This window comes from Callithrix jacchus, chromosome 10, assembly GCF_049354715.1.
Source record: "Callithrix jacchus isolate 240 chromosome 10, calJac240_pri, whole genome shotgun sequence".
NCBI classification, from domain to species: Eukaryota; Metazoa; Chordata; class Mammalia; order Primates; family Cebidae; genus Callithrix; species Callithrix jacchus.
Genome location: NC_133511.1, coordinates 25,065,071 through 25,090,426, shown reverse-complemented (window position 1 = coordinate 25,090,426; position 25,356 = coordinate 25,065,071). Strand labels below are relative to the sequence as shown.

At 42.8% G+C, this 25,356-nt stretch overlaps 1 protein-coding gene across 3 annotated transcripts in view; it reads left to right on the top strand.

The window, feature by feature from the left end:
* The window catches only part of FEZ1 (fasciculation and elongation protein zeta 1), a 56,571-nt gene that overhangs the window by 28,232 nt on the left and 2,983 nt on the right, over window positions 1-25,356 (top strand). For all 3 annotated transcript variants that reach the window (XM_002754557.7, XM_035264998.3, XM_035264999.3), the window contains exons 4-8: window positions 11,316-11,402; window positions 14,200-14,368; window positions 18,669-18,940; window positions 20,486-20,566; window positions 22,245-22,320. In XM_002754557.7, the coding sequence (XP_002754603.1) occupies window positions 11,316-11,402; window positions 14,200-14,368; window positions 18,669-18,940; window positions 20,486-20,566; window positions 22,245-22,320 (685 nt within the window). The remainder of the gene's footprint in view (window positions 1-11,315; window positions 11,403-14,199; window positions 14,369-18,668; window positions 18,941-20,485; window positions 20,567-22,244; window positions 22,321-25,356) is intronic.

Here is a 25,356-nt window from a genome sequence, read left to right as displayed (position 1 = left end):
GTCTTGCTCTGTCACCCAGGTTGGAGTGCAGTGACTCAGTCTTGGCTCACTGCAGCTTCCACCTCCCAGGTTCAAGCGATTCTTCTGTCTCCATCTCCTGAGTTCCTGGGATTACAGGTGCCCACAACCATGCCCAGCCAAATTTTGTATTTTTAGTAGAGACAGGGTTTCACCATGGTGGCCAGGCTGGCTTTGAACTTTTGACCTCAAGTGATCCACCCACCTTGGCCTCTCAAAGTGTTGGGATTAGAGGTATCAGCCACTGTGCCCAGCCTCAGATTAGTTTCTCTACATAGTGTCAATTCTCATTTAAAAAATTTTTTGATATAAAGTCTTGCTGTTTCCCAGGCTGGTCTTGAGCTCCTTGGATCCCGCTTCAGCCTCCCAAATTGCTGGGACTACTGTGGCACTCCACAGTGGTAGGATTCAAAGTTCATTTTTCTGCATATGGCTATTCAATTGTTCCAGTACCATTCATTGAAAATCTTATCCCTTCCCCATTAAATTGTTTTAGCTTTTGGCAACTTTGTTGAAAATCAGTTGATCATGTATGTGTGGATCTATTTCCGAATCTTTATTCTGTTTCAATGGTATATATATATATATATATATATATATATATATATATATATGTGTCTGTCTTTTTTTATCGTCCCTAATTTATTTTAAAATGTGTCTATCTTTATGCCAATCCAACACTATATTGATTGCTGTAGCTTTATGGCAAGTCTTGAAATAAAGTAGTATAACTTATCCAACTGTGTCCTTTCTTTTTTTCCCCCAAATTTGTTTGAGTTATTTTAGGTTCTTTGTATTTCTATATAAATCTTGGAATCAGCCTATGAATTTTAGCAAGAAACCCTGCTGGAAATTTGACTGTGATTGTGTAGAATCTACAGATCAATTATATATGTAGATCAATTTATTATGTTAATGTGATGAATTCTATTAATTGGTTTTCAAATATTAAATCAGCATTTTATTTTTAAAATAAAACCCACTTAGTTATAATATTTTATCCTTTTTCTATAGTGTGGGCTTTGATTTGTATATATTTTATTAAAAATTTTGGATCATCTTCTTTTTCTGAAATTTTATTTTGTTCTAATGTCATAAAATAAGTTGGAAAGTATCCTCTCTATCGCTACTTTGTGAAATAATTTGTATTACATTGGTGTTATTTCTTCCTTGAATGTTTGATGGACTGTACTAATTAAAGCATCTGGGCCTGGAGTTTTCTCTGTAGAAAATTTTCGTTCTTTCTTTCTTTTTTTCCTTTTTATTTTTTGAGACAGAGTCTTGCTCTTGTTTTCCAGGCTGGAGTACAGTGGCACAATCTCAGCTCACTGCAATCTCCACCTCCCAGGTTCAAGCAATTCTCCTGCCTCAGCCTCCCAGGTAGCTAGGATTACAGGCACCAGTCACCACACCCAGCTAATTTTTGTATTTTTAGTAGAGATGAGATTTTACCACCCACATTGGCCAGGCTGGCTCTGTGGAAGATTTTCAATTACAACTTCAATTTTATTGAATCAGGTTTGATAAGTTATGTTTCAGAAGAACATCTATTTAATCTAATCATTGAATATATTCACCATCCATTTGTTTATAATGTTCTTTTATTATTGAAAATGTCTATAAGGTTTATAGTGATGTCCCCTTTTTTATTCCTGACATCGTTAATTTGTGTTCTCTTTCTCTCCATCCTTCTCTCACTCTCTCTTGTCAGCTGGTCTCTGGGATTATCATCTTTACTTTTTTTTGAGACAGTCTCGTTCTGTTGCCCAGGCTGGAGTTCAACGGCTCAATCTTGGCTCAGTGCAACCTCTGCCTCAGCTTCCTGAGTAGCTAGGACTATAGGCTCCTGTCACCACAACCCAGCTAATTTTTGTATTTTTAGTAGAGACGGAGTTTTACCATGCTGACCAGGCTGGTCTGGAACTCCCAACCTCAAGCGATCCACCTGCCTCAGCCTCCCAAAATGCTGGGATTACAGGCATAAGCCACCACACCCGGGCTTTCACCTTTATTAATCTTTTCAGAGAACCACTTTTGATTTCTTCGATTTCCTTTATTGTTTGTTAATTTTTTAGTGTACTGATAATAAAGCCCTCTTGTGGCTTTATTATTTCCTTCCTTCTACTTAGTAGGAGTTTAATTTGCCCTTCACTTAGCTTTTTTTTTTTTTTTTTGATTTGAAGTCTCCCCAGGCCAGAGTGCAATGGTGCCTTCTTGGCTCACTGCAACCTCCACCTCTCGGGTTCAAGTGATTTTCCTTCCTCAGCCTCCTGAGTAGCAGGGATTACAGGCACGTGCCACCATGACCAGCTAATTTTTGTATTTTTAGTAAAGACAGGGTTTCACCATGTTGGTCAGGCTGGCCTCAAACTCCTGACCCCGTGATCCGCCTGTCTTTGCCTTCCGAAGTGCTGGGATTACAGGCAGGAGCCACCTTTTTAAGCTTCTTATGGTGGGAAATTTGATTATTTTTTAAACTTAAAAAAAAGAATCTTAAAGCTATAAAATGCCCTCTAAGCATTGTTTTAGCTCAATTCTACATATTTTGATCGGGTGTGTTTTCATCATCATTCAATTAAAAAACAGCTTCTAATTTTTCCTTGCAATTTCTTCTTTAACTCATAGGTTGTTTGGAAGTTTGCCAGTTAATTTCAAAGTGCTTGGGAGGTTTTTTAGCTATCTTGTTAAAAAATGGATTTTTAACTTAATTTTGTCAGAGAACATACTTTGTATGACTTACATCTTTTAAAATATGTTAAGACTGATATAGGATCTGCCTTATGGTACATCTTAGCAAATGTATGTACCATTAGGCCGGGCGCGGTGGCTCCCGCCTGTAATCCCAGCACTTTGGGAGGCCAAGGCGGGTGGATCACGAGGTCAAGAGATCGAGACCATCCTGGTTAATATGGTGAAACCCCATCTCTACTAAAAATACAAAAAAATTAGCTGGGCATGGTGGCGCATGCCTGTAATCCCAGCTACTCAGGAGGCGGAGGCAGGAGAATTGCCTGAACCCAGGAGGCGGAGGTTGCGGTGAGCCGAGATCACGCCATTGCATTCCAGCCTGGGTAACAAGAGCGAAACTCCGTCTCAAAAAAAAAAAAAAAGTAATATGTACCATTGAAAATGATGCATATTCTGCAATTGTTGGTTGTAATGTACTATAATTATCAACTAGATTAACTTGGTTGATAGTATTGTTGAAATCCTCTGTGTTCCAACTGATACTTTTTGTCTGTTTATTCTATCAATTAATGAGAAAGGATTATTAAAATCTCCAACCATTACTGTGCATTTTTTTCTATTTCTTTAGTTTTGTTGATTTTGGTTTTATATATTTCGAAGCTCTGTTATTGAGTACATCTCCCTGATGAATTGACTCACTTACCCTTATGAAATGTCCTTCTTTCTCTGTAATACTTGTCTTAAATATACTTGGTCTGATACAAATGTAGCCACTCAAGCTTTCTTATGCATACTATTTGCAAGGTGTGTGTTTGTGTGTGTGTGCGCACGTGCGTGTCTATCTGAATCCTTATAGTTTACACCTATCTCTGTCTTTTTAATTAAAGTGTTTTTGCAGGTAGCATATATTGGATCTTGCTTTTATATTCAGTCTGACAATTTATGCTTCTTGGTTATTGTGTTTAGTTTATTTGCATGGTGTGTAGTCCATTAACACTTGACATGATAGTGATAGTCTGTGTTGAGGTATATTATCTTCATTTCTGATTGTCCCATCTGGTTTTGTTGTTTCATTGTTCCTCTGTTCCACCTCTTTTGCCTTCGATTGGGTTAATCAAATAGTCTCTGGCCTTCCATCTTATGTCTCTGTTGGATTTTTATCTATACTTCACGGTATTTTATTTTTAGTGGTTTCTTAGGGATTACACTATACATTAAGTTATCATAGTCCATTTAGAATTAATATTGTGCCACTTTACACAAAATGTAAAACACTTGAACGGTGTAAGGTCTATTCCTTCCATCTTTTGTGCTATAATTGGCATAAATTTTATTTCGGTCTACATTATTTACTCCACAACACAAGCTATTATTTTTTGCTTTAACGGTTATTTGTCTTTTACGAAAATCAAGAGAAGAAAAAAAGATACTTTAAATATATTTACCTACATAGTTATCATTTCTGGTGTTCCTTATTTTTTCCTAAGGATTCTGATTTTTCATCATTTTCTTTCAACCCAAAATACTTTTCATAGCATTTCTTGTAGTGTAGAGCCACAGGTGACAGATTCCTTTGGCGTTCATTTATTTATTTCATGTTTTTCCTTCTTTCAAGGATCACAGCCTCGCACTGCCTGTGTCCAGTGCCTGAAAACAATTGGCTCATAGATTTTGTCCAGATTTGTAGTTGTTTGTGGTAGGAGGGGTAAGTACAATACTAGTCACTCTGTCATGGCTGAAAGGGGCCATTTCTTCTGTTTTTGCCTTCTAGAATTCGTTTCATTCAAGTATTGAACTTCTGAAGCTGATCTTCTGAATAATTTCTCCTCTCCATGTGCTATCTGCTTATTTTGTTTCACTCTCCAGGGGACTTTCTCAGCCTTAAGCTCTATGGAAAAGTCTAGATTTTCTATCATACCTTTAATTTCTAAGAGCCCTTTCCGGTTTTTACAAAATTTGTGACTTTTTTCTTTTTTTCTGGGTTTAGTAAATGTATATCTTTGTGGGTTTTAAATTAATTCTGATAAATAAGACACATTTTGAGGAAGCAAGGTGTTCTGTTATCCTTATGAAGACAGGAATAGCAGTTTCTTAGAAGAGGTTTCTTCTGCTTTCATTGTTGCTTTTGATTTCCTTCCTCTATACATTTTCATCTTTTATATTGGGGATTATTCTCAAATGTCTGGCAATTCTTGAGCATCTTTTCATATTTAAAAGTGAGGTCCTATGGCCAAGCATGGTGGCTCACACCTATAATTCCAGCACTTTGGGAGGACAAGGCAGGAGGATCCCTTGAGCCCAGGAGTTTGAGACCAGCTCCATCTCTACAACTCTACCAAAGGAAAAAAAAAGAATGCAGAAGGTAGCCAGGAATGATAGACTGCACTTGTAGTCCCAACTACTTGGGAGGCTGAGGCAGGAGGATCACTTGAGCTCAGGATTTTCAAGACCAGACTGGCCAACATAGTGAGACTCCATGTCTACAAAAGAAAACATTAGCTGGGCTTGGTGGCACGCACCTGTAGTCCCAGCTACATGGGAGGCCGAGGCTAGAGAATTGCTTGAGCTTAGGAGCTTGAGGCTGCAATGAGCTATGATTACACCATTGCACACCAGCCTGGGGGATAGAGCAAGCTCCCTCTCTATCCCCCAGGATAGAGAATTTAAAAAAAAAGTGGCTGGTGGTGACTCATGCCTGTAATCTCAACACTTTAGGAGGCTGAGGCAGGTGGATTGCTAGAGCTCAGGAGTTTGAGACCCTTCTAGGAAACATGGCAAGTTTCCCATCTCTACAAAAAAACAAAAATTAGCTAGGCATGGTGGCATGTGACTGTAGTCCCAACTATTTAGGAGGCTGAGGTAGGAGAATTGCTAGAGCCCAGGAGGCAGAGGTTGCAGTAAGCTGAGATCTAGCCACTGCCCTTCAGCCTAGGTGACAGAGCGAAACTCTTTTTTTTAAAAAAAAAGTGAGGCCCTAGAAGACTTGTTTCCTGCTGGATCATGTACTCAGTAAGGACCTGTGTGTCTTGTTTGGAGATCTCGACAGTTGACATGTATTTGTAGTCTTAGAGTATCCACAGAGAGGTGTCCTCCAATGGCTCGATGGACAGAATAGACCAGCTGCCAGTGTCCTTGGAGCCTAATCAGGGAAGGAGGCTGGGGGTCTCTCTGGTGAGTTGGTCCATAGAGTCTTGCGTCCTCTGTTTTTGGTAAGAATCCTCACCCTCGCTTTCCGGTGGCCTGGTGCTCTGAGTCCAGAGCCTCCAGTTCAACCTGCTCAGAGTGCAGTCTCCAGTCCTTCTGAGACTGAGAAGATGGCAGTTGCCTTTCTACCTGGGAAGGAAGGAGGCACTTGGGCCTCACTATTCTTAATGAAGAATCCCAGAAAATCCTCCTTTATGTAGCCCGACCATGCTGCCCCTCAGGGTCTGCAATTTCTAAGCCATTCAGTGCTCCAGTGAGACCCCCTTTACCTTGGGCAGCCTCCCCTCACCAAGTTTAACCCTGCCAAGCATTCTGGGCCAGCATCTGTTCTCCGGCATTTCTCTTGCTGTTGTCTTTTCTCCCATTCACTTTGTCCCTTTTGGGATATTCTTTCTTGATCCCTTGATTCTCATTTTAGTAGGGTTTGAGGAGGAAGGGCTGATAAGTGTGTGCCCAATCTCCTGTGTACCCACTGTCTACTGTAAAGAAATGGAAACAGGAAATCATTTTTAAAATTATATTACGGGTTGGGCATGGTGGCTTACTCCTATAATCACAGCACTTTGGGAGACTGAAGGAGGAAGATTACTTGAGCCCAAGAGTTAGAAGCCAGCCTGGGTAAAGGTAAAGAGGGAGTATTGAGAGTCACTCTTTACAAAAAAATGAAAAAGTTTTCCGTTAGTGGTGGTGTGTACCTGGGGTGGCTGAGGTAGCAGAATCTCCTGAGCACAGGAAGTGGAGGCTGCAGTGGGCTTTAATCGTGTCGTTGCACTCCAGCCTGGGTGACATTGTGAGACTCTGTCTCAAAAAAACTAATGTTGTAATGTGGATGATGCAAAGAGAGACTGGAACTCTACTCAGAGTCCCATTGTAAGCTTGGTCCTGCACTAAGAACTTGGTGAATCAATAAATGTACAGTTACATATTTAGGTCAAAATAATTTGCTTGAGTTAATATGTGTGTATGAGTCTTATTATTTTTTTCACAATTTACCATTTTTATTGGGCCTTTCAATTAATCAGTCTATTCTGTTCCTGTGATGTAAAACACAGTCTCCTTTTACCCTATAACTTTTATTTGATAGCAGACAGTGGTTGTCTGGATAAGAGGAATTTGGAAGTCCAGGACAGTGAATTATGTCTTCCATATTTTTGAGACAGGGTCTCACTATGTCACCCAGGCTAGAGTACAGTGGCACAGTCATGGCTCACTGCAGCCTCCACCTCCTTGGCTCAAACGATCCTCCGACCTCAGTCTCCTGCATAGCTGGGACCACAGGTGTGCATCACCATGTCTGGCTAACTTTGTTCATTTTTTGTAGAGACAGAGTTCCACTATGTTGCCCAGGCTAGTCTCAAGTGACCCTCCCACCTTGGCCTCCCAAAGTGGTGGGATTACAGGCATGAGCCAACATACCCAGTCATGTCTTCCTCTTTTCCAGGTGACTGAATAGCTAAGTTATCTGTGGAGGTGGACTGAATCTAGAAGGTGATAGCTCTCAGTCCTCTCTTTTTCAATTGTTCATTAATTCTTTCAACAAACGTGTTGCTGCATGCCCTGGTGCGTATCCCTGTGGGAATGCACAACCATTGGCTTAATTCATGTGGATGTCTCCTGATTATTCACAAGCATAAAAGGGACATAGTTACCAGGCATAGTGGCTCACACCTGTAATCCCACTTGGGAGGCTAAGGCGGGAGAATTGCTTGAGGCCAGGAGTTTGAGACCAGTCTGGGCAACACAGTGAGAACCCCATCTCTAAAAAAGTTAAAAGCAAACAAACAAACAAAAAAACTTAGCCAGGTTGTGGTGGTTCCTGCCTGTAGTCCCAGCTACTTGGGAGGCTGAGGCAGGAGGATCACTCGAGCCAAGGAGTTGGAGGCTGCAGTGAGCCATGATTGTGCCACTGCACTCCAGCTTGTGTGACAGAGTGAGACTCTGTGTCTAAAAAAAAGGAGACATAGTTGTGATGAATTTATTTTTTCTACTTTTTGTCTGAAGGTAAAAATGAGTCTTTGTTCTCTTAATTTTTGTTGGGGGGCAACCACTCATGTCAAACAGTGGTGGTAAGGGGAGTAAAATTTTATGCAAAGGGCTAAATATGCTGTAAAAATTGCCTTTTCTGTGAGTGGGGTCATTTGAAACACTTTAATAAAAATAAAATACAGTGGTTCATAGTCGTTATTAGAATCAAGAACTCCACATAATTTTAATCAACATTCAGAATACCTTATTGTACAGCAAGATTTAGCAATGTTGCAGGCCTAAGGGAAGGTTCTCTGCATTCCTTTTCAGGTTTTAAGCTTTCATATTTTAGTCCTAGAGACGCAGTCTTACCAAAGCAGGAGGAAGAAACAGCTTGCTGAATGATATATGGCCAGACCCCTTTCTGGATCCTACTCTTCTCAATTCTGAGAAGAAGTCATTTGGAAGAACGACTTTTCTTGGAAGAGCATAGTTCATTAGTATCCAAACAGTTACCAAGTTTTTTGTTTTTGTTTCTTTAGGCAGAATTTCACTTCACTGGCCTGGCTGGAGGGCAGTGGCACACAGCTCACTGCCGCCTCCATCTCCATGGCTCAATTGATCCTCCCACCACAGCCTCCTGAGTAGTTGGGACTACAGGTGTGCCAACAAGCCTGGCTAATTTTTCTATTTTTTGTAGAGATGGAGTCTTGCCATTTTGCCCAGGTTGGTCCTGAACTCCTGGACTCAAACAATCCTCTAATCTTGGCCTCCCAAAATGCTGGGATTATAGGTGTGAACCATCACACCTAGTAACAACTAGCAGTTTTATCTGACAAAGAAACTCAGCCCCAAATGATCTGGCCTGAAGTTGTTTTTGACATGGAGCTTCCTCACTGCCACACAAGGGACTAAAGGAACTCTCTACCACATTCTATATGTGTGTCTTATGCTAGGATTAAGAGGATTCATGTGCATAAGAGCTGTCATTTGTCAAAACCTTTCTTTCTCCCTCCAGTTCTCCACCCTCTGCACAAGATACTGTCCCGGTCAAGGACGGGAGGGAGGAGTCTGCAAACAGTGCCTGTAAAGAGGCTCAGGCTTGTGGAGAAGTGATGGATGTTGTTGGAGCAAAGTCTGGCAGGATGGACTGAAAATGTGGAAACCAGGCCTAGGGAGGGTGTGAAGGACAAGAGGATCAGAATCAAACACTGGAGAGGGAGGAGAAGAGGCTGGGGGCACGATGGAGGTGTGGAAGCCCAAGGAAGAGGGGATGACCCGCACATGGAAGGAGCCAGGGTTTTCTTGGCAGTATTTTGTGTATGCCTATCCTTTTATTTTATTTTTTAGTGGCAGACTTCTGAGAAATAAGAAAATAAGGGTTGAGTATGGTTCCCATAATAGTGGGAACTCACAGTACCTTTCAGAAGCTTATAATTGATTTTCCCATCTTTGTTTTCCCGAGCCTGACAGTTCAGACCTGGAGGCTTTGTGCCTGAGAAGGGGAGGGGAGAGAAGCTCTACTAGTCCATCATTCGAGCTACAGCCCAGGCTTGTTAGCATCTGAGCAGCCAGAAGGATCTATCCCTAGAAGCATCCTCCCTGTCTTCTTCCTGGAACTCCCCAAGGAGTGAGGACCTCGGGGAGGGAGGAGATGGCGTAGTTGAAAGAAGTATTATTAACAGTCAGGGAAAATCAGCCACATTTCAGAAAATGTAAACATTCCATTTTTTATAGACTTAGTGCCCACTGCTCCCTACCCCCTGCCAAATTCTGGTTATAGACTAACAGTTGCTGTTGGATGCTTATAAAAAATAACCCCGTTTCCCAGATGAGCCTAACTTGGGCTCACACTAACTTGGGCTGGGTACATATTGATAAATTTCTTCCTTTTTCTCCCTTATGTTTTGTCTGGAGGTAAAAATGTATCTTCATTCTCCTAATTTTGGGTTAGCTTCTACTGCAAGACTTTCTGGCCTGAAGAAAGTTCTTCCACATGGGTGTAGTTGTGAACATAGTGTAGCTCCAGGATTTTGTTCTGCATAGTGAGGAGTAGTGGAAACCATGAGGCTACCGCAGGTGGGGGACTTGGCAGAGAGAGGAGCATATGGGTTTGACAGCAGAAATAGATGTCACCATCTGGCACACAGGTCCCTCAGATGATTGCATTACCTTCGTGTCCTGCCCGTATCCAGGTTGCGTGTGGACGGCATTTAAGATATATTTGCTTATTTTATTTTATTTTTTTTAGTGACATAGTCCTGGTTTTAAGCAAATAGAGATAGAAGGTGATGTGCTCTGTTAGGGGTGTCTGCCAAGGCAGAGCTCACAGTAGAGGGAGAAGTTTCTGAGAATAGATTACCTCTGTTATGATTACTTGGATGGGAGCTGGGCTGTTTCCCATTAGAAGAGGCAGAATACAAGCCCCAGGGAAGAGCCAATCAGTGTGCCAGCTGCGAAAGCGCAAGGAGGATTCATTCCTGGATGAGAGGTGACTTAGCAGAGAGATTTCCTAGAGCTGGATGAGAGGTGACTCAGCAGAGAGATTTCCTAGAGACACCTCCTGCCTCCCTCTTGGATGACATTTGAATCAGAATTCTAGACATACAGCTTGTTAAGCGTTTAGTGATCAATTTTTGTGCAGGACTGGACTGTAAATGCCAGGCTATGACAGTTTGGAATATGGTCAGGTAAGCCAGATATGTTTTGATTATCTTGTTAGATTTAAAAATCTGGAATCTTGATGGCTATGAACTTTCAGAATCTTACTGGGGATTATGGAATTATAGAGACACAGGGCAAATGAGATAAATGGATTTTTCTTTCATATTTTTGTTGTTGTTTAGTTCATGTGGTCACTTTATTCAGTGGCATGTCCCATGTAGACTTCTTACATCTACCATCAGCTATGAAATCATGCCTGGATTCCAGTAACAGGATGACATTTCATCAAATGCTGGAAGTCATCATTATTTGAACTAGAACAACCTATTTCTTAAAATGCCTAGTAAGACAAAATCTGGAAACAAACCCCCGGGCTGGAACGCCTTAACAAAAACGGGACATCTTTGCTGCAGTAGGTTGCAGTGTCACTTACCTGGAGAAGAAGGTGCCTTTGTTCACCCCAGGATGCCCTGTCTGTGGGTTAAAGAATGGTGCTGTTCCCTTTGGGTCAGAATGGTGCTGGCCACTCCCCTACTATCTTTTCCTCCCAAGCTGGATTCAGTGCTTCATGCTGGATTTTTGGCATGCTGGATTGAGTGATGGGGCAGGGATATGTTTGGAATTGGAGGAAACTCTGGACACCTCTTCAGCTCTACTGTTTAGACAGCAGCTGGCTGGAGTGGCCTCCAAGTCAGTATCATCCATTCTTGAGACTCGAGGCAATCCCACTTCTGCTGATCATCATCCAGAATTCCATGTCCCCTTCTCTTCTCCAGATCCATGAGAAAGAAGAGGAAGAGTTCAATGAGAAGAGTGAAAATGATTCTGGTATCAATGAGGAGCCTCTGCTCACAGCAGATCAGGTATGAGTATCTCTCCAGGTTATTGGAACCTCTTATTCTTTTGATGGAGAAAAAGTTTTGGAGAATATACTTGCCACATCCATTTAAGGCAGAAGGAAGAAATGTGGTCATGTGGTGCCTGTGCTGATGACTCACAGTATATTTTTTCTTTATATATATTTTTTGAGACAGAAAATACTCTGTTGCACAAGCTGGAGTGCAGTGGCTTGATCTTGGCTCACTGTGACCTTCACCTCCTGATTTCAAGTGATTCTCATACCTCAGCCTCCTAAGTAGCTGAAACTACAGGCACATGCCACCATGCCAGGCTAATTTAAAATAAAAATTTTTTGGTAGAGATGTGGCTTTCACTATGTTGGCCAGGCTGGTCTTGAACTCCTAACCTCAAGTGATCCATCTGCCTCAGCCTCCCAAAGTGCTGGGATTACAGGTGTGAGCCACCACCCCTGGCTTTTTTTTTTTTTTTTTTTTTTTCATTTTGAGACAGGATCTCACCCTGTCAGCCAGACTGGAGTGCAGTGGCACAATCATGGCTTACTGCAGCCTCAACCTTCCTGGCTCAAGCTCCTCCCACCTCAGGCCCCTATGTAGCTGGGACTACAGGTGTGTACCACCCTGCCCAGCTAATTTTATTTTTAGTGGAGATGAGGTTTCACCATGCTGCCCAGGCTGGTCTCAAACTCCTGAACTCAAGTGATCCACCTGCCTTGGCCTCCCAAAATGGTGGAATTATAGGCATGAGCCATAGTGCCTGTCCAACTAACTCAGAGTATTTTTGATAAGGGATTTCATTTCTCTTTCTGCCTTAGGTTACCCACCTGCAGTGAACATGAACATCATTCTTGACACTCGGGATTGTTGGGGTCAGTCTCTGATAGTAGCCAGAGACAGGTGTAGTGTTTAATAGCTTTGATTACTGCTAAACCTTCTTATTGTAATTCGTTGAACTTGGAGTCAAGATGTGTAAACAAGGGTCCCAAATAACTGTTTTTCCAAAAAGAGAAGTGACAGATGAGGCTTCTGTGTGATGAATATTTTCTTAGGTTTCATAGAACACTCAAAATTTTGAGCCTTCGAAAAGGAGTCTTAGAGCCACTTCGACTTTGTGAAAAAAGATAGAGTGTTTCGCATCCAGTTGAGATCATCATAGCTTTAATAATTTATTACTTAGGGAGGATAATGTTCTGTTTCTGGATTCCTTATTCAGTGTTTTAGTCAACAAATCTTTATGGGTGCTTATTTTGCGCTAAACGCTACACAAGTTTCCACAAAGTCATTCCGCAAAGCTCCACTGGGAGTCTTCAGTGCCAGAAAGTGCTTTTTCCTATCTGTGATTTAAAAAAAAGGTGGGAACTGAAACAGGTGAGGATTAGGAGACTGAAGAAAACCAGATTTAAAAAAATAGGGGCCAATAGCTATTCTTATGAATGGTAGAAGGAACTACAATTCAATGATATGAACTCAATTATAACTACTCTTAGAGAAAGGGAAATTCAGCCATAAGATCTTCACGGGGGTTTGCGTCATTTGGTTGCATTCTGTAAAATGACTTCCAGTAGTCAAAGACCAGGTATCTCCTAAGTTTGTGAGTAGAGATGAAAAGGTTTGGGAATAAGAACAGAAATTATTCTAAAGAAGGAGACCCTGAAGCCCCTTACCTTTGGTCCAGCCCATTGTGTAAAAACCCACCTCAAAGACTACAGTACCGGCCTTGGGGATTTAGTCCATCTACAGAGGACAGACAAGGTTAAGGTTGGGACTGAACTCATCTAAAGACCTGCTTTCAGCAGCAGTCTTCTTTATTTATAAATAATTAATGTACAAAGTAATTCACCTTTTTTTTTTTTTTTTTTTTTTTGAGACAGGATCTGGCTCTGTTGCTCAGGCTGGAGTCCAGTGGCCCAAACTCAGTTCACTGCAATCCCCGCCTCCTGGGCTTAAACCATCCTCCTACCTCAGCCTCCCAGATAGCTGGGACTACAGACACACATCACCATGACTGGCCAATTTTTGACTGACCCCAACAGGGTTCTCACCATGTTGCTCAGGTTGGTCTTGGACTCCTGAGCTCAAGTGACCCACTTACCTTGGTCTCCCAAAGTGGTGGGATTCTAGGCATGAGCCACCATGCCCACCTAGTAACTCGCTTTTATTCCTTTTGGCAGATATCTAATTTTCCCTCCACTTCTGAGAGCTGGCTCCTGTCAATGGTCTAGATTAGAGCTGGGGTTCTCATCTATTTGCTGCTTTCTAGACTCCACCTATCCTTCTATTATTTTATTATCTCTATTTTCATTTGATGCTGGGCAGCTTCGGTTCCTGTCTAGGTGAATTCTGGAGAAGTAGTTGTTTTCCTCCCCATTTTGTGTTGTTCTAGGAGCATGCTGTTTTTTCAGTCATATGTATTAGGACAATTAATGGACTGGGTTTTGTGTTAAAGTTGGGTGAATAAAATATTTTCCGACTTAGAAATAAAGAGCTCAGCAAATTGAAGTAAATGTTCCCTTCCAGGCAGCTCTGTCTTGCTTCCTGAAAGAGTAGTTTATTTCCAATCAATCATTTATCTAAATGGAGCTCTTGGAAGAGGTTTTACATTAAAGAGTGCTTTACGTTAAAGAAAGAGTATATGCAAGTCTTAATTAGAACTATTTTTATTATTCAGTATTTATTTAAAAGCAATATTGCTTTAGAAATTTTCAGATAGCTAATTAGAAATATCCTTAACTGATCAAAATTCAAGCCAGAATGCCCCTCTAGCAGAGAACAGAGTTAGCACTCTCTTGTGTACCTTTGTCAGGTAATTGAGGAGATTGAGGAAATGATGCAGAACTCCCCAGACCCTGAGGAAGAAGAGGAGGTTCTGGAAGAAGAGGATGGGGGAGAAACCTCCTCCCAGGCAGACTCGGTCCTCCTGCAGGAGATGCAGGCCTTGACACAGACCTTCAACAACAACTGGTCCTATGAAGGTGAGGGCCCTGGGCGCTGGGCTGGCGGAGGAGGAAGCACCTGCTCTGGGCCGGGCTCTGGGCTGTGTGCTTCTACATGGCTAATAGAACCCTGATCACTACCCCAGAGCAGAGCCTTGCATATCTAGGCAGTCAGCAATACCTTTCCTACTTGGCATCTTATCTTCCTACTTGGAGAAGTTTGCATTTTTGAGAAAAAAATAAGGTAGTCAAGCAAAATTTGAATGTTAAAACTAACCAAAGAGCAAGACTATGGCAGAATATGTAAAAGCAATGAATGATGCTACCATAAAATCAATGAAAAAAAAAGGTAATAATAACAGCTTACATTTTTAAAGTGCTTTCTATGTGCCAGACCTTATTCTAAGACTTTTTTTTTCTTTGAGACAGTCTCTGTCTGTTGCCCAGGCTGGAGTGTAGTGGCATGGTCTTGGCTCACTGCAACCTCCACCTCCCAGGTTGAGAAGTGATTCTCAAGCCTGACTCCTGAGTAGCTGGGACTACAGGCACATGGCACCATGCCCTGCTAATTTTTGTATTTTTAGTAGAGATGAGGTTTCACCATGTTGGCCAGGCTGGTCTTGAACTCCTGGCCTCAAATGATCTGCCTGCCTTAGGCTCCCAAAGTGCTGGGATTACAAGTGTGAGCTACTGCACCTGGCCTTATTCTAAGGCTTTCTATACCTAATATTTCATCTTCACACCAACCCCATTAGGATCAAGCTGAGTCTTTCAGAGGTTACATGGCTTGTTCAAGGCCACTGTTAGGGAAATATCATTAGAAATGAGATCTCCTTCCTGTCCAGAAAACCTCTCCACAAAGATAGATGAGAAAAAAAAGCTATTTTATTACTATTTTTATTTTTTAGAGACAGAGTCTTGCTCTGTCACCCAGGCTGGAGTGCAGTGGCATGATCTTGGCTCACTGCAGCCTCTGCCTTCCGGGTTCATGTGATTCTCCTGCCTCAGCCTCCTGAATAGCTGGGATTGGGATTACAGGCACATGGCACCACTCCCAGCTATTTTTTGTTATTTTTAATAGAGACAGGATTTCTCTGTGTTGGCCACGTTGGTCTCAAACTCCTGATCTCAGGTGATCCACCCGCCTCTGCCTCCCGAAGTGCTGGGATTACAGGTGTGAACCACCATGCCGGGCCTAGAAAACTGTCTTATTATTGAATGAGCATTAAACCAGATGGGAGCCACATCACAGACAACTCTCTAAAGAGACTGCAAAGACAAAAATCAGTCTCACTCTTGTGTAGCTAAGTGGATAAATGGAACTCATTACATTGAGTAGGTTTTGCAATTTGGAGTCAGAAGGGAGTTAGGCTCCTCTGCTCAGAACAGTGGGAGATTGAGCATTATCTTCTTTGATGATTATATTTCTTTTTTTCTTTTCTTTTTTTTTCTTGAGACAGAGTCTTGTTCTGTTGCCCAGGCTGAAGTGCAGTGGTGCCACCTCAGTTGACTGCAACCTCTGTCTCCTGGTTTCGAGAAATTCTCCTGCCTCAGCCACCCGAGTAGCTGGGATTACAGGCATGCACCACTATGCCCAGCTAATTTTTGTATTCTTAGTAAAGATGGGGTTTCACCATGTTGGCCAGGCTGGTCTCAAACTCTTGACCTGGTGATCCTCCTGCCTTGACCTCCCAAAGTGCTGGGATTATAAGCGTGAGATACTGAGCCCAGCCTGATGATTATATTTCAAAGCAGTGACTTACAGGCCCTTGAAGAAACTCTCCTGAATTATAAGAAGGGCAAGAGGCTTATTTAGCCATGACAATAATTTAAAATAAATGTAACACACCTTTATTTTAAAGATTTAATTTAAATCTTTGAGAGATTGAAAAGGACAGGTAGAAGAAATTCTGAAAGAAAAGGGAGGTGGGGGAGAAGAAAAGTCTCTTCCCTTATTTTCAACACAAAGAATCAAGCCTCACATTTAAAATTAGTATTTGCCCTTAGACCATGCTCAAGTCATAAGGGGTGAAGCCAAGTAGCTTAACTCCAGGGGCCATCCTCTTAATCCGTGTATCATATTAACTATCTGACACAGGTTTATAGTAATTATGATTGTGCACAAGAAAGGGCTGGATGAAGCATGAAATGAGAAAGTATAACAGCAGGATGCAAAAAAATTCATCAGCCCGTAGGTATTGATGCAGGCGCTGCAGGAGGGGCCCCATCCCCGGAGCAGATCCACCCGTGGGAGGTGGGAACTTAAAAGCAATGGAGAGAGAAGGTGGTTTGGTCAGGGTTCAAAGGTCAACCACAGGTTAGAAGTGGTCAAAAAAATCTGAAGGCCTGCATCCCGCAGTGAGACTTTGGCTCTGAATAGCAGCGGCAGGCAGGAGGTGGCCGCAGAGTCTGCTCAGTGCTGAACTGGACTTGGCTGCCTCTCTGCATTCCCGACTGCTTCAGTCAGGCCTTTCTCAGCCACACAAAGGTCCCAAACATAGACACGTTCAGCAAAAGACTTGCGAAAACAGCTGAAATGCAGAGTGAAATGGCAAAAAAAAAACAAAAAACAAAAAACAAAAAAAAAAAACAGAAGGGGGAGAGGACAGCTCCAAAGAGCAGAATAAGAATATTTGCCAACCAAGTCAGCAAATATCCAGGCGAAGCAGAAACAAAGAGGAAGAGGAAAATGGATTCTGAGGTGAAAGTGAAGGATACCATTAGACATTGTACATTTAAAAATAACTAAAAGAGTATAACTGGATTGTTTGTGATGCAAAGGATACATGCCTGAGGGAGTGGATACCCCATTCTCCATGATGTGATTATTATGCATTGCATGTCTGTATCAAAACATCTCATGTGCCCATAAACACATCCACCCACTATGCACCCACAAAACTTAAAAATAAAAAATAAATAAATTAATTAATTCTTCTTCTCCCTGCAAAAAGATACCATTAGATGGAGACACATTTTAAAACCTGTTTCCCAAATGTATTGTATTGTATTTTTCAATGTTGATTATTACCTTTTTTTTTTTTTTAAGTAGAGACGGAGTGTCATCATGTTGGCCAGGCTGGTCTCGAACTCCTGACCTCAAGAAATCCACCTGACCTCAAGAAATCCCCTATGCTGGGATTACAGGTCTGAGCCACTGCAGCAGACCTAAAAAATTTTTTTAATGTTTAAAATAACTTTTAATCAGAAAATGCTTAAAATGTATAATGTTTATTTTTATTTTATTTTATTTTAAGACAGTTTCTCTCTTGTTGCCTAGGCTAGAGTGCAATGGTGCAATCTTGGTTCACTGCAACCTCTGCCTCCCAGGTTCAAGCGATTATCCTCCCTCAGCCTCCTGAATTGCTGGAATTATAGGCACGCATCACCACGCCTGGCTAATTTTGTATTTTTAGTAGAGACAGGGTTTTACCATGCTGGTCAGGCTTGTTTCGAATCCTGACCTCAGGTGATCCACCCATCTTAGCCTCTGAAAGTGCTGGGATTACAGACGTGAGCCACCATGCCCAGTCTAAAGTGTATAAAGTTTTAAAGCATAGTTTAGACGTGTATACAAGTATAATCTCAACTATGAAAATGTGTAATATGTAAACAGAAAAATTTGGAATAAAATACCCAAATCTATTTTAAATGAAGAAGTCTTAGGGGACTTTTAAAAGTTAGAGTTGTCTGTTTCCCATGATCTCAGGTTCCCTTTTCTTTTCTCTGAAAGTAGCTGACTGCTGCATGCTGACGAGTGAGGCTTTATTTTTTCATGCATGCTGCCAATCTTCCAGGTTTCACATATTTCTGAATACTTGAGCTGTGACACAGGACCAGAGATGTAAAGAAGGGCTGAGATGGTCGGCTTTTTTTGTGTGTGGGCCATAAGCTATATCTTGATCAGTTATTGGGAATAAGCACATGTCTCTTGCTCTTCAGATGGATGACAAAAACCTCCCTCCCATCACTTTTCCATCCTCATTTCTTGACCCATTTCACACAACGAATCTTATGGAGACAGATGGAAAATAGAAGGAACAAACAGTCTGTCTGTCCATCCCCTTTTTTGTTGACAGAGTCCACAGACTTCCTTGTGGGCTGTATCTTCTTCCTCCTTTGTTTCCTGAGAGAGGTGTTCTCTTCTGTAGTCAGTACACAGGCCCCTCCCTTCCCAGCATGCCCCTAAATTGTGAAGGTCTTTCTTGGATCTTTAAGGAGTTGGAAGGGGTCTCCTCCGCAGGGCAGTCCCATCTTGAGTGGTGGTGGCCTCAGGAGCCTCTCCAGCATGCTCTGGTATGGATGCAGGTGTTATCTGCAGGTCGGTCTTCCCCTGCAGGGCTGAGGCACATGTCTGGGTCTGAGCTAACCGAGCTGCTGGACCAGGTGGAGGGTGCCATCCGTGACTTCTCGGAGGAGCTGGTGCAGCAGCTGGCTCGTCGGGATGAGCTGGAGTTTGAGAAGGAAGTGAAGAACTCCTTTATCACGGTGCTTATTGAGGTTCAGAACAAGCAGAAGGAGCAGCGAGAACTGATGAAAAAGAGGCGGAAAGAGAAAGGGCTGAGCCTGCAGAGCAGCCGGATAGAAAAGGGAAACCAGATGCCTCTCAAGGTATGTGAACAACAAGCAGAAGACTGGGTGCCTCCAACCTCGAACTCTGTTTCAGTGCCCTACCAACCCTGCAGGGGAATCAACCACGTTTACTGAGCAGCGGTGGTGAGCAGCACACTGTGACAGACAGGGGGTCAGAAAGGGGGACGATATACCTGTCTCCTCCACTCCCCCATAGGGCTCACGTGTAACCCGGGGAGTCAGCATGCAAACATTGGGAAATAATTGAATTCGGCTTGTGTTGTCTGTAGGCAAGACCTTAGAGACAGTGGGGTGAGGGCATTTTGTGTTGGGAGTCCTGAGATGGCCCTCAGGACTCTGGATCCAAATCCCTCCTCATGTCCCAGGTTCTTGTTCTGACTGGTCTCTTTAGGGTGTGCTAGGGTGTTTCAGTGATTGAAAATGATCAGACACCTTATCGTTTTCTTTTTTTGAGACAGAGTCTCGCTTTTTCACCAAGGCTGGAATGCAGTGGTGCGATCTCAGCTCACTGCAACCTCCGCCTCCTGGGTTCAAGCAATTCTCTTGTCTCAGCCTCCATAGTAGCTGGGACTACAGGTTCATGCTACCACACCCACATAATTTTTGTATTTTTAGTAGAGATGGGTTTCACCATGTTGGCCAGGCTGGTCTTGAACTCCTGACCTCAGTTGATTTGCCCATCTTGGCCTCCTAAAGTGTTGGGATTAAGGGCATGAACCACCACACCTGGCCGCAGCTCCAAACCCATGGTTCTTTTTCTTTTTTTTTGAGGTGGAATCTTGCTCTGTTGTTCAGGCTGGAGTGCAGTGGCACTATCTCAGCTCACTGCAACCTCCACCTCCCAGGATCAAGCAATTCTCCTGCCTCAGCCTCCTGAGTAGCTGGGATTACAGGCGCCTACTACCATGCCAAGCTAATTTTTGTATTTTTAGTAGAGACAGGGTTTCATCATGTTGGTCAGGCTGGTCTCAAACTCCTGACCTTGTGATCCGCCTGCCTTGGCCTCCCAAAGTGCTGGGATTACAGGTGTGAGCCACTGCGCCTAGCCACCCGTGGTTCTAAATCAGGGGAGCTCAGTAGAATTATCTAAGGAGCTTTTTCAAAATGCCTTTCCCTAGGCTCTCTCACAGACCTATGGAATTAGGCCTCCACATGTACATTTTGAAAAAACCTTCTCAGATCAGGACAGCTTCTTTAAGACAGCCTTTTCTGATAGCTGAACATTTTGTTTTCCTCTGTCTTTGCATCATGGTTCATCTGAGTTTGACTGAACTGCTTTAGTTTTCTGTTTGCATGGTAGAGGATAAAAGGAGGAAAATTGGGGGATGCAGAGGGGTGTTGTGGCCCTGAGGGACTTACTAAAATAAGAGTTTTTGAGACTCTATTTCTTCTTGCAAAGTTCAGGCTTCAATTCTAGCCTGTCTCCGTATGCCAACATCTTACACTTACTGTCTAGTCACAGAACCCTGGGGTGTGGACAGCCTGGTAGCTGAGTGGCCCCTGGGTCTGGTGACGATGGAGCAGGAAGCATTTGCCCTTCTTGAGTGTCTCTCTTCCCCCCAGCGCTTCAGCATGGAAGGTATCTCCAACATTCTGCAGAGTGGCATCCGCCAGACCTTTGGCTCCTCAGGAACTGACAAACAGGTACGAGCAGTCTCCCTGCTCCCAGCTTTCTTCCTAGACTCCCGCAGCTCGGCCTCCCCAACAACTCAAGGGGACAGTGACTCACCAGAATTATCCCAGCCTTTATTTAAGAGGGTAGGGATCCTAACACTTGCTTTTCCTCTTAAGGAGGAACAGAATATCTTTTTTAAACGTGCATCTTTTTTTTGAGCCCTGGCGTTCCAGAACATAGACAAGACTTACAACTCAACACTGCTTGTAGGTCTACGACTTAAGTTGTTTTAAGGATGAAATGTATTAAAAGGGAGCCCCTTTGATGATAGATCCTCTCCTAGAGTTTAATTAGCTTCCCAGCACACTGGACCACCAGCCGAGCCTTTCCCACTAAGACAGCCTCTGCAGCAGCCAGCTCTGGTTGTAACCCATGCCGCGGCTTTTGGTTGGCTCAGTAATTTTGCTGTGAAGTAGCTTGCATTTCTGGTTATTAAGACAGCATTCACAACTTCTATCAAGTGCCTGTTATGTGCTAAGCTCTGTTGTTAGGCCCTCAGGTGCAAAGGTGAAGAGTCCTGATCCCTGCCCTCATGGAGTGTATAATCTAATAGACATGGCTGTCATGTGAACAGACAAGTTTGAGATGATGGCATAACTGCACATGAAAGTATATATGTTTTAAACATATTTGTAGCTGAATTCTAAGTGCTAGAATTCTAGAACTGCATCAGGGAAAGAGATTTTCGCAGCATCTAACCCAGTCCTCTTGTTTTATGGCAGTGATAACTATGGCCTGGAGATCCAAGGTGTTTTTCCAAAGCCACATACACTGCCAGTGGCAGAGCCGAGACTAAAATGTGAACTTCTGGCCGGGTGCGGTGGGTCACGCCTGTCATCCCAGCACTTGGGAGGCTGAGGCAGGTGGATCACCTGAGGTCAGGAGTTCAAGACCAGCCTGCCCAACATGATGAAACCCTGTCACTACTAAAAATACAAAAACTAGCCAGGCATGGTGGCAGGTGCCTGTAATCCCAGCTACTTGGGAGGCTGAGGCAGGAGGTGGAGGTTGGAGTAAGCTGAAATCATGACACTTCACTCCAGCCTGATGACAGAGCAAGACTCCATCTCGAAAAAAAAAAAAAAAGTGAGCTTCTTAGCTTTTGTCTAGAGCTCTGGCACTCACCATCTCAGGCTTCTTGGAACTCCTTTGAGATAGCCCATAGGCCCTGATGCTTGTTTTGTTTTAGGAGCAACTGATATCCAGCAGAGGGAGCAAATCTGACCTCAGAGACCCTGGGCGGGGTTGAGGTTCTCTTGCCTATCTTTTTTGACAAAAGAGAAATAATTCCTTCTCAAATTGCCCTGCAAAGAATAAGAAAATATAATCCCCTTGGAGATATTCTCTGCTGTCAGTCTGAAGGTGAAAAAGCTCCCTAGGATTCCTAAATAACAGAAAAGTTTGTAGTGTGGGAAGAATCTAGAAGTTGGGATGGAGAGTTTTCCTGGCTAAATGTAGGAAAGTCTTACTTTCAAAGAGACATCCTCTAAAGATGAGAAAGAAGTTCTGAAACAGTGATGCGCCAGTGTCTATAAGCATTTCAAAGAAGGTCAGATTTGCGGTGTGTATCTTAAAGAAAGGCTAAATCTCAACGCAGAGGAACCTTGTCTTCTGCCTCAAGCCCCCTGTCTGCTGTTTGTCTTGCAGTATCTGAACACAGTCATTCCTTACGAGAAGAAAGCCTCTCCTCCGTCGGTGGAAGACCTGCAGATGCTGACAAACAGTGAGTTCCTCTTGTTCTCAGCCAGATCAGCAGCTTCTTTTTCTCCCTTTTTGCCTGTATGTTGTACCTCCGGTGCTGCAGGCCCAGGACTCCTCAAGGCAGGTTTAGATGGGCCAAAATAACCTCCAAGTGACTGCGTCACATCCTCCTGCACAGTGTAAAATTAAAACACTCTGCAGTGATAACCAAAGCTGTCTTTTCTTTCCCCTGTTTCCTGTAAGGGAAGAGACCTGCTGGGAAAAAGAAATGAGCTGGTGAAAAAGGTTGGGGTGTTGGGTGGGGGGTGCTGGTGCAGGGGACTTTTTCGCCCCCACCCCCTGCAGTTCTCAAGGCTTGGCATCCTCTGCCCCCCTGTTTTCTCTCTCCCTACAAATTGAGGTTGTCTGGTAGGCCCTTGTGCCCCTTGAAGCAGGGTACCCAGTCTGTGGGTCTGGCTGCATTTTCAATGAGAAGCGAAGCTTCTTGTTGGGTGGGGTAAGGCTGACTGGAAAAAATACAGTCTAACTTTCCTTCCAGGAAGTGACTGCCTCCTCTCCTCCACTTTGGTTCTATTGTCAAATATTAATAAACATTTTGAGTTGCGAGGGAAGACTGTGTGTAATAAAGAACCTTTTGTAGATAATAACTGTTTATATACATCAAACAGTATGACCCCCAAAGGGCTGGGGGGCACATTGCATTAGCCATCATGTCAGTTTGGCCCTCTTAGGAAGAGAAAAATCCTAGGCTGAGATGTGGTGACAGGCCCAGAAGATCACGAGGGAAATTCCATTTCTCTGGCAACCCGAAACCGTGCTCTGCAGAGTGACAGCTAAGGAGGCCCCACCCACTGCAGCCTGCTCTGGAGGGAGTAGGCGAGTTTGGGGCTACTGGATAACCCAGGGGAAGGGAAGCTGAGCTTCTGTTCAGCTCAGCAGGATGGATACTTGCTGAGCCCTGGTACTGAAGGTGGTCAAAAGTTCCGTTTTTGTTTTTTTTTTTAAATCAATTTGGAGAACTAAAGCAGGAGGTTCTGGCAAATGGAAATCCTGCCTACATCAATAGACACTGTGCCCTTGAGAATCAGGAATTTTAAATTCAAAATACAGTGACTTGTTCTTAACTCATTGTAAACTCCTTTATTTGCATAAATGGGCACTAAGATTTTTTTTTTTAAGGGAGAAAATAGAGATGAACTGACGTTTATAAGTGTTTTGTTTTCACACAAGTAGCATTTGGAAAGTAATTTGGTCAAATTATGAAGGTTGATAGAAGTGTTCTATCACAGCTCAAAAAAAATAGCTATTAATTTTTTGCAGATACCTCTTCAGTATTCAGTGTGAAATCCTTTCATTTTAATTAATTCTGAGTGGTTTTGTTTGCATTTTTCAAGTTCCTTTAAAAATTATAGCTATAGTGTATCCATCATTTAGACTACTTTGGAAATATGGAAAAGCAAAGGAAGAAAAATAAGTAACTTCTGGTCCACTATGGTTACTATTTTGGTGTTTTTTAGACACAATATTTTGTATATTTTCTATATAATTGAGATCATACTGGCTATAAAATTTTGTATCATGATTTTACTCACATTAGTTAACATTTTATTAATGTTCTTTTTATGGCTGTCTCTTCTATCATGTGGATATACTATGTTCCAACATTTTATTGCTTTTAGAAGAAAAACTGCCACCTTTTCTGAATACCAATTCTCCTGTAGGTTCTGAAGTCTCTGTTCTGGCAGATCCTCATGTGAATTTGTGAACAATGTCTCTTCTCTCTCCTACTCTTTGAACTAAGTACATAGGCCAAAGACCAGCTCCTGTGACTAGACAATCCTTGTAAATTTTAGATTTTGGAGATTAATTTAGATACACATTGGCAAGTGCAATTATTGTATTTTTACATACTCTTTGTGACATGGCATTTAGTCTGCTTATGATCAGTTGCAGAGTATTCTAGACAACTAAGTTGAGATGAAAGCATGTCTAAAAATGCAGAAAAAAATAAAACAGGCTGGGTGCAGTGGTTCATGCCTGTAATCCCAGCACTTTTGGAAGCCGAGGTGGGTGGATCGCCTGAGATCAGGAGTTCGAGACCAGCCTGGCCAACATGGTGAAAGTAGAGATGGCTCTACTAAAAATACAAAAAATTACCTGGGCATGGTGATGGGTTTCTGTAATCGCAGCTACTCGGGAGTCTGAGGCAGGAGGATAGCTTGAACCCGGGAGGCAGAGGTTGCAGTGAGCCGAGATCACACCATTGCACTCCAGCCTGGGCGACAAGAGTGAAACTCTGTCTCAAAAAAAAAAAAAAAAAAAGGAAGGAAGGAAGGAAGGAAGGAAGGAAGGAACGAAGGCAGGAAGGAAGGAAAGAAGGAAGGGAGGGAGGGAGGGAGGGAGGGAGGGAAGGAAGAAACAGGAGAAACCAGGACCTGCCCCTCCCAGAATCCAGCTAAGTTGAGAGATAAATACATGTCTAAAGATACAGAAGAAATAACACAGAAACAAACCAGCCCGTCAATGGTCTCAGGTTGGGTCTCTTTCAGGACCTGGCTACTGACTCACGACACCATTGGACTTTCTTCCGCAGTCACTCCTAACTCTTGCATTCAAGTTTCATTATCCTGCCTTGAAACTAGGCAGGTTAATCAATGGAGGCTGTAGTGAGCTGAAAACATGCCACTGCACTTCAGTCCTGAGTGACAGGGTGAGATCCTGTCTCAAAAAGAAAAAAAGAGGAAAGTCACCAATAGGTCCGCTACCTAGAGGCAAACACTGTGGCTCATTTGCTGTGTTCTCCTCCAGCACCATGTTGAATGCTGACTCTCTTATTTATTTATTTAGTTTAACTTTTATTTTAGAATAAGGGGGTGCATATGCAGGTTTGCTACAGGGTGTATTACATGATACCTCTCAAATAGTTGGGACTACGGGCATGTGCCACTGTGCCACCACGTCCAGCTATTTTTTTTTAATTATTAGAAATGAGATTCTGCCATGTTGCCTAGGCTGGTCTTGAACTCCTGGACTCAAGGTCTGAGACATGACTGAACCT